Source organism: Falco peregrinus, chromosome 6, assembly GCF_023634155.1.
Source record: "Falco peregrinus isolate bFalPer1 chromosome 6, bFalPer1.pri, whole genome shotgun sequence".
NCBI classification, from domain to species: Eukaryota; Metazoa; Chordata; class Aves; order Falconiformes; family Falconidae; genus Falco; species Falco peregrinus.
Window position 1 is genome coordinate 64,955,801 of NC_073726.1, and position 8,519 is coordinate 64,964,319.

General features: G+C 44.9%; 1 protein-coding gene across 2 annotated transcripts; it reads left to right on the forward strand.

Moving 5' to 3' along the window:
• Window positions 1-58: 58 nt before the first annotated feature.
• On the forward strand, window positions 59-5,570 carry RAB19 (RAB19, member RAS oncogene family). 2 transcript variants are annotated; one of them, XM_055807320.1, is made up of 4 exons: window positions 59-166; window positions 287-499; window positions 1,277-1,460; window positions 3,814-5,570. In XM_055807320.1, exons 2-4 carry the CDS (start codon window positions 305-307, stop codon window positions 4,077-4,079), a joined length of 645 nt encoding a protein of 214 aa, XP_055663295.1. In that variant the 5' UTR covers window positions 59-166; window positions 287-304; the 3' UTR covers window positions 4,080-5,570. The 2 variants fall into 2 exon arrangements, with proteins under 2 accessions (XP_055663295.1, XP_055663296.1); XM_055807321.1 differs by having other exon boundaries at window positions 59-152.
• Window positions 5,571-8,519: the final 2,949 nt, after the last annotated feature.

Here is an 8,519-nt window from a genome sequence, read left to right on the forward strand (position 1 = left end):
AAGGGGAGGAGGGGGAGGAGAAGGAGGAGAAGAAGGAGGGGAAGGAGGGGAAGGAGGAGGAGGAGGAGGAAGAAGAACTACATTTCCCGCCGGCCCCGAGGGGGTCGGGGCGGGTACAAAGCGGGCGCTACCTGTGCTACCTGTCCCGGCAGGTGAGCACCGACAGGTGGGCGGGCGGGCTGGTCGGGACCCGGACCGCTTCCCTGGCCCGACTGCCGCCAGCTGGGCCGGGGCGGCTGCTTCTCCTCCTTTTTCTCCACCTCCTCCTCCTCCTCCCCCCCCCCAGGCCCGCCCGGGAGCCGCGATGCCTTTCCCCAGCTCCAGCGCGGACGATGCCTTCGACTACCTCTTCAAGATCATCCTGATCGGGGACTCCAACGTGGGGAAGACCTGCGTGGTGCACCGCTTCAAGACGGGGCAGTACAACGAGAAGCAGCAGAACACCATCGGCGTCGACTTCACCGTGCGCTCCCTGGACATCGACGGCAAGAAAGTGAAGGTCGGTGGCCGGGGCGAGCCGGGGCCGCCATTGCCGTGCCACCTGCCCGCGGGGGTGCGCGGGGGGTGCCCGGCGCCTCCGGCTCGGCCCCGCTGAAGGCAATGGCCGGAGCTGGCTGCCCCTCCGGGCAGGGCCGGCGCCCCGGGGAGCTCCCCGCGGGATGCCCGGGCAGCACCGCCCCGCTGTGCGTACGCGCCCGCGGAGCTCCCTGGAGGCTGGCTGTGCTTGGGCGGGGGGCGCCTCCCTCCCCTGAGAGATGTGGGGGGGCGAGCAGGGACACCAAGGAGGGAAAACCCTCTGGTTTGCAAAGGCTTCGCTTCGATGCGTGCTTGGCTTGAGGGAAGACAAAGGCGTGTAAGACAAACACCGTAAGAAATTGTTAGCTAGAACTTACTCCTGTGTGCAGATAAGTTCTTTAGCCTTCTCTTCTAGCCTGAAAAAGCCTGCCCTTCACACAGCTTTGCTCTGCCCAGACCTCCGCCGGGGCTTCTTAGCTCTTATTCCATTCCCTGTTAAAGGCTGTATCTTTCAGTACAGTTGCTGAAACTTTGCAAAGTTTGTCCTCTTTGCAAAGCCGAGTTTACGCTTGCAGCTCTTTGGTCTGTGTAGGTTGTCTTCACAATCCTTCAGATCTAGAGAGAGCAATGCCACGCTGTGGTGTGGTAGTGACCTGGGACAGGTCTGGCTGCCTTCTAGGCAAGGGGTTTCAAAAGCGGAGGCAAACATCTAGCAAGCGGCATTCGCTGGTCTTCACAGCTTCTATCCTTTCTCTTACAGATCCAAGTGTGGGACACAGCTGGTCAAGAACGCTTCCGGACAATAACCCAGTCTTATTACAGGAGTGCCCACGGGGCCATCCTTGCCTATGACCTTACTAGGAGGTCCACATTTGAATCCATTCCTCACTGGATTCACGAAATTGAAAAGTATGGTGCTGCAAACTTGGTCATGATGTTAATTGGTAGGAATCTAATTTTAATGTTATGTAGCTTTTTTAATATGCATATAAAATCTTCCTCACTTCCCCCCACTACTTGAAGCATCTATAAACTGTATCTTAAAGAAGAACACAGCTTTAGCTACAAGAGAACAGAAAGTGTATCAATTTGACCTAAGCTTAAAAAATTAGGAAAGTCACATCTGGTCCAGACAGGATCAAGCCCACTACAGACAGTGAAACCTTTTCACTTGTCCCTTTCTTGTTGGAATAATGCAGCAAGCTTGCTTTTGCTGCTAGTCTAGCAGGCAGGGACAACCTTACTAAGGTTAGAATTGCAGTAAGTCTGACCCTATACTCACGATGGGCAGGAATTTAGTGGCTCAATAATTCAAGAGGAAGGGGAATGCGCAGAGCAACACAACTCCTCATTCTCATCTTTCCTCTCTGTTCTTTTGATATGCATGCACATTGCTCTGTAATGGGACTCTTGATCAGGTAAGACAGTAGATGGGGACTTGGGTTTTGTTGAGCATGAAGTAGTCTGCTTGCATTCCCCCTTGTTTATTCCACTAGCATTCAGGAAGCTTTGTCCCTTGAGGAAAGGAATCGGTAGAAGTTGCTGAGAGTGGAGCTGGTAGGAAGCAGTGTGGTTCTTTCCCCTTGCGTTTCAGGGTATTATTGCTCTTCCCTCCTGCAAAGAGGAAGCTGCAAATGAGAAAACTGGTGTAGTAGGATGACAGAGCCTCTTATTTACATCCCACTGCTTCTGCCTGTTCCACTGTGGCACTGTGCTGAGAGCAATGCATGCAGCCGCAGCAGCCCAAACTGGCTTTTAAGGACAGGCAGCGCTGAGCCTCACAGCACAGCAGGGATGGGACCTCAACTGCTGCTTGTGCTTCTAGCCATCAGTTACTTCTGCTGTGGTGGTTCTTCCTGTTCTTCCTCTGAAGAAACAAACAACAAATTCTGACCTGCATATAACTGCAGTACTTGGAATGAGTAAGGAGGAGGGGAAAAAAAACCCCATAACTAAACTTCAGGGGTTTTCTGTATTTTCTCATGAATCTAAAGAACAAGACCTAGCTGTATGTGTGGTGGTGGGGGGGTGGTAAGAAAGAAGTTCTAAAGTTGGTAAAAAAAAAAAAAAAATTTTGTCAACGACCTACCTTTTTGCCACCTTCTCAAACTGGTGCTGTTTGCTTTACTTTGGCAGGAAGGTTTTGTACATTTCATTACACACAGTCATGTTATACATCTTTCTAGCATGAGATAAAGGGTAAGAAATCTAATTTTCCCATCTGGAACTGAAGGAGAAGGTGGGGGTGGGGGCCTCTTTTTAAGAAGGTAAATAACCCTCAAGCAACGTGATTGAGGTTTTTTCAGGTGTTTCCTCTGTTGTGTGGGCTGCATTCCCCACCCCCACCCCACCCTGAGAAACTGAAGGGGACTTAATGGGAGGGGAGCTGGCTTATATATGCTTAAAATTCAAGATCTGAATCTGATGAAGGGTTGTCTTCTAACTATGAATTAGGCTTCAGCCAAGTACTGCAAGTACCAGAACTGATAATTCCATGTGTGCTACAAATACTTAAATATAGAAAGGTATTTTATCTGAGGTGTTTCATGACTTTTGACAGATTGATTAAACGGCTTCAAGTAAAATTTTATTTATACATGCAGAAACTTTTGAAGTACATGTTTTAAGCATTAGGGTAGATGGTGTGAATTATTGGATTTTTTTAATCTTAAAATGACTGACTTGTATAAATAGGTTATGTTAAAATCTAGCAGTTGGGCAGATTCTTCCTGGGTTTTAATTGTTGTTTTTTTCCTGAGACTTGCTTTAGACTTAACAACATTCCAGATCTTCAGAGATGAGCATTCACTTTGAGATGTGTCAAGGTAGCCTGACAATAGAATAAAACATGTGGCTTCTGCTTAAGGTTGAGTGAGGAATAAACCTTTATGCAACATTGCTTTAGTTTACTGTGTGCAATGACTGTAGCTACAAGATTTCCGTTTTTAAAAAATATTTCTTAAATGCTACTTAATGTTTAAAAATAACAAGGGAGCAGGGACCTACAGTTGCTTCCAAATCACCTTCTAGCACCACTACCTACAGCAAGCAACTAGATGAACACAGGGGTTTAGTTTTTGTTTGGATTTTAACTCATTTGATGATTATCATTGTATGATAGCTGCAGTTTTGATCCACATTCTGTGTTTGTGGCTCTGATATGCTCACATCTTGTTTTTACCAGTAACCCCAATTCCTGAGAAATCTGTTGTTTAACAAAACTGAATTAATGTATTGCACTTAAAGATGAATTTCTGAGATTACATTATTGAGTTACTTATTTGCCCTCTTTTTAAGGGAACAAATCTGATTCACTGGATCAGCGCCAAGTCCTGTTTGAAGATGCCTGCACACTGGCAGAGAAGCACGGGCTCTTAGCTGTACTGGAGACATCAGCAAAAGAAGCTCAAAACATAGAGGAGGTGTTCACATTAATGGCTAAGGAGCTAATGGCCCGAAATACCTTACAGCTTCATGGAGAGAACCCTCCAAACAGCATCTATCTCGATTCCAGGCCAGTGATTGCCAGTCCAAATGTAGAGAAGAACCAGTGCCTCTGTTAAAGAAAGATTTCAGGAAGAACTTGGAAGCTGTCTTTCTTCTGAGGCTGTTTGATTTCATTTTAATCAGTTGATGAAAGTATGCTATGTGACCTCAAGCCACCTCTTGATATCTCTACCTTGCAGTTTGGTTTGTATCTTCAGAGATTGTTGTTGCTGTTGGTAGCACAGGTTGCTTTGAACATGGCAGCTGACACAACACAAAACTTCTGACTGAGAGGACCTGGAAAACTGCTGGCCATTGCCTTAACCAAAGCAAACTATAAAAATGACTGCCTTTAATTATATCCTTAAATGAGTTTCTGGCTGTGTCAGAAGATAAATTTGTAGCAAAGCACTGCATTGATTTGACCCTTCTAAGCTATGTTGGTTGTTCTAGTGCAAGCACTTTACTCTCTGCCAGTACCTTTAAATGACACGTGCTTGGACAGCCCTAACCCTACTGCTGCTTAAACTTCCATTTAGGGATGGTCCTGATGTCAGGCATGTAGCCACCTGGTCCAGGGAACTTAGTAACATTTGTGAAAGTACATGATTTCACATCTGTACCAATTTCCTCAGCAGAAAAACCTGTAGATGTCCCTGGAGTTTCATAGCAGATGGAATACGATACGTTAGTGATCCCAGCCTTCTTTCTAGGGTGAGAAAAGTTGTCTTTCATCTTGCTCTCTAATTATAGGGATTGTTTCCAGTAGTGATATCTTGATATATAGACTTGCTAGGAGTAGCGAAGCTTCCAAGGCACCAGTAATGGTCTGAATCAATGCTGAGGGGAAAGGACTTCCCCCCTGACACTCCCCAACCTTGTCTTGCTTTTGATGTGTTGATTTTAATCAAGAGTCTTCAGTAGTTTGTGTGTCGGGCCAATGGCACCTTGAGAGTACAGCTGTAGACTTTTCCAAGGGAGTGTGAAGAAGGGATTCAAGCTCCTGTAAAACTCAGCAAGGGATAAGATGGTTTAATTATGTAACCTCGCCTTAGAGAAGTAAGGGAATGGTATGGCTACCCCTAGGCAAGTATATATGCTACTGCTATGGCGACGGAACGTCTTGGTAGCAGTGGGTTTTGTATTGCTCCTCCCAAACGCAAGCTCTGCAAATGGGGCTCGCTTCTTCTAATGTACTAGAACTGAATGAAGGGTTTAGGGGTTTGGGGTTTTGTTTCTTTTTGCTTTTGTTTTTTTAACAGTAGATGGAAACAGGGAAGGGGATGGAGGAAAGAAATATGATAAAGGAAGCTTTTTTTACTGCAGTCCATGTACCAGGATGTATTGCTTACTGTTAAGCTATGAACCAAAACTCAAACTCTGCAATGGTAAAATACAGTCTGGGTTACATGCAAAAAAAGCCCTGGGAAGGCTGGTATGCTGCTAGCTTACCAAATGGGAGTCTGCCCATTTCACAAGTTCTTACAAATTAGGGGAAAATATGTAGCAAGTATTTCTGGAAAATCTTCTCTGGGAAACACAAAAAATAAAGCTGCGTAAGTCAATGATTTATAGTCCAGCAAATGTTTCTGTACCGTTAATGCTTCCTCTGGCCAGGTTCTTTGCCATCACTTGCAAAAAGCAGGGGCTAATTCAGCTATGTGTAAACTGAGAGAGAAATCTTCAATGTTGGCCTCCAAGCCTTTTGCTATAGCTTGCTGTAGACAAAGCTTTGTTTTCTTCAGGCATCTTCTTTCTGCTGTTTACTACTTAAATATTTCATCTTTATTTGGTACTAGTCTACTAGTTGCATGTCAGTTTGCATCTTTAAGCAACGGTAAACACCATAACCTTTCAAAGTAGCTGAACAAGTAGCAATCCAGCTTCTAAACAACTAATTTCAACACCTCTTGTCACAAGGAAAACAGTCAAATAGAAGTTTAATATTCTTGTGTATTTAAAATCCAAACTACTCCTGGTCGTAGCTTGTAATGTAGCAGTTTTTACTTTTTTTTTTTTTTTTTTAGTATCCACACCTAAGACTGCTAGCAAACTTTGTTCTATTTCAGATACGCAAGAGAGAGTATTTGCTACAAATACTAATCTTCCAGGAGACCTTAACAGAGAAGTACTGTGTTCATCTCATTACACTCTTTCATTAGCCAAGAACTGGAGGAAAGCATTCACCACTAGAAAATTAACCTTTGTAGGGTTCATTGGGTTTGCTGCCTTAATTAGAGATTACTGTACAAAGTTATTTTGCCTACCCTCAGTATGGAGGCTTCTGCAGATTGATGCTGTTGCAGCACTCTCCAGACTATCAAGCTGCAATAAGGTCTTTCACCACCTCATACCAGCATACTCTTCACACAGTCCCTCTGCTGCCTTCTCTTCTTCTCACCTCATCTAAGGGGTGTGTTCTCTCTCCTCTTCTTCCTCGGCTGCTCTCCACCACTTAAGGTGCAGCTGTGGCTGGTTAAGTTATCTACATCAGCCAACCCCCCACCTCTGAAGCCAGCCCACAGTTGTATATTATCAATAATTAACCCAGCTTCATTCCTCTACAATGCTCCCTTAACTGCCCAGCACTGCCAAGGTACAGGGTTCTTGCTCTTCTCTTCTCACACACATGGAGCTCCTTGCAAAGTCAGTCCTTCCCTGGCAGGAGGTTGTGCAACACAGGATCGGCGAGAACAGGCTCGTGATTGTGCTTTGAGCAGCACAGTTTCCTTTAACAGGTGTAACAGGCTCCTTCCTACTCTTTTTCAAGAAACTATAGTCTTAAAGGTCTACCCTTTGGGCAGTTGCACTGACTGGTTTCCACTGGGTCATTTTTAAAGCTGTCCTCATGGGAATGAAGAATGAGCTGGAGGAGTTTAACTAGAAGGTTCTTCAGAGTGCATATGAGTAGACAGTATTATTGAGATAATACAGGAAGCTATAAACTTGTAAAAAAATCCCTTCATCATAGCATGTTACTCTAGACTGTAAGATAGCAGCCACTAGGTTTAAAAAAAAAAAAATGCACAGTGTAACTTCGGTGGTTGTGACTTTCCACATCAAAGAGCAGATGGAAGCATGCAGCTCCAACAATGCTACTTGCATTAACTGCCAGGGAACCTTGTGTTAACGTTTTTGTTCCCTCAGCATCACATGCAAACTCAGTATGCTTCTCCACAGTATCATTAATGCACTTGTACAGACTGCAGCTCATTGTAATGTTGTTTATAAAGCTATTCTTAAAATTACTACTGTCCCACAATTTTAAGAGCTGCATATCCAGCTTGAAGGTGAGCTGACTGTTACATTTTTACCTATTTGGAAGTATTTGAATTTTACCTGTGGCATGTAACTTGCACTGGTGTCACAGACATGCCAGATGAGACCAAAGCAGCACCTATCCACAAAACAGGGTAACAAAAAAACCTACAAGTATTTTAAAAAGGGAGCAAACTCTGACACCTCCCAGACTGGCTTAAAAGCAAACATAACAGCAGTCCAGTGATGGGGAAGGCACACGGCACTGCCTATACGTGGTCAAGCTTTTCTTCATACATAGGGGACAGGCTCTTAGTAACAAAAGTTAAGGTTCTCAGCTAATCATCCCAGCTAAGGTTTAAGTGTAGTTGGAAAGGAGACAGAGAAAGCAGTTTTCAGGCTCTGAACAGAGATGGAAAGCTCCATCCTTCAGCTCCCTGTCAGGAACACTTGTGCTTTTGGGCAGGGAACTGACACTTCCCCCAGCCAGATGAGTGCTCTAAGCACAGCCCTGTTCAGAGGTGCCCCTTCCCAGCTGTGGGCTGCCAACAGGCAGATTTTTATACACCTCCATTCCCAGAACACCACATCTGGCTGCTGCCAGGGGGGCTTTAATACTCACTGCTTACTGTACTGACTCCTGAAGCCATTCTCAAGCATGTTCAGCACTGGAACTACGGCAGGCGGTGCTGGGCTATCAGAGTCCTTTAGAACCAGTTTTAGACAGGCCAAGAGCCCTTTTACCTGAGAGTACTTCCACTTTTAATAGAAACTTAGAATTTGAGTGAGGACTTTATAAAGTCTCTTAAAGCATTTTTTCTAGTGCTGTTATTAAAAAAAAAAAAAAAAAGACAAAACCAAACTTAACTCAGCTGCCTGCACAGGTTCTGTCTATGCAGTCACAACAAGCTGTTGCCAAACAGGTGCAGATTTTGGCTCCACTGCAGGTGACAAGCAGCACACCCATGAGTAAGCAGCAAGTAGGTGCTGAAGTTTAGCATGTTTGCAATCCCAGCTTCCTTGCTACCACTGTGTCCATGAACATCACTGCTTATGAGAGTCTTCACTGCCAAGTCTACTTTTGCTTACCTGAAGTGAGGCTGACCATAACTACAGTTTAATAATGCCTCCCCAATGCTAGCATCAGAGTTAAAACTGACTTGATCCCTACAGCACAGTCCTGTATTCTGTCTCAGTCCTAAACGACTACATGTGGATTCCTTCTTGTTTTAAGCTGCTGCAGCATTAATACTGCCATC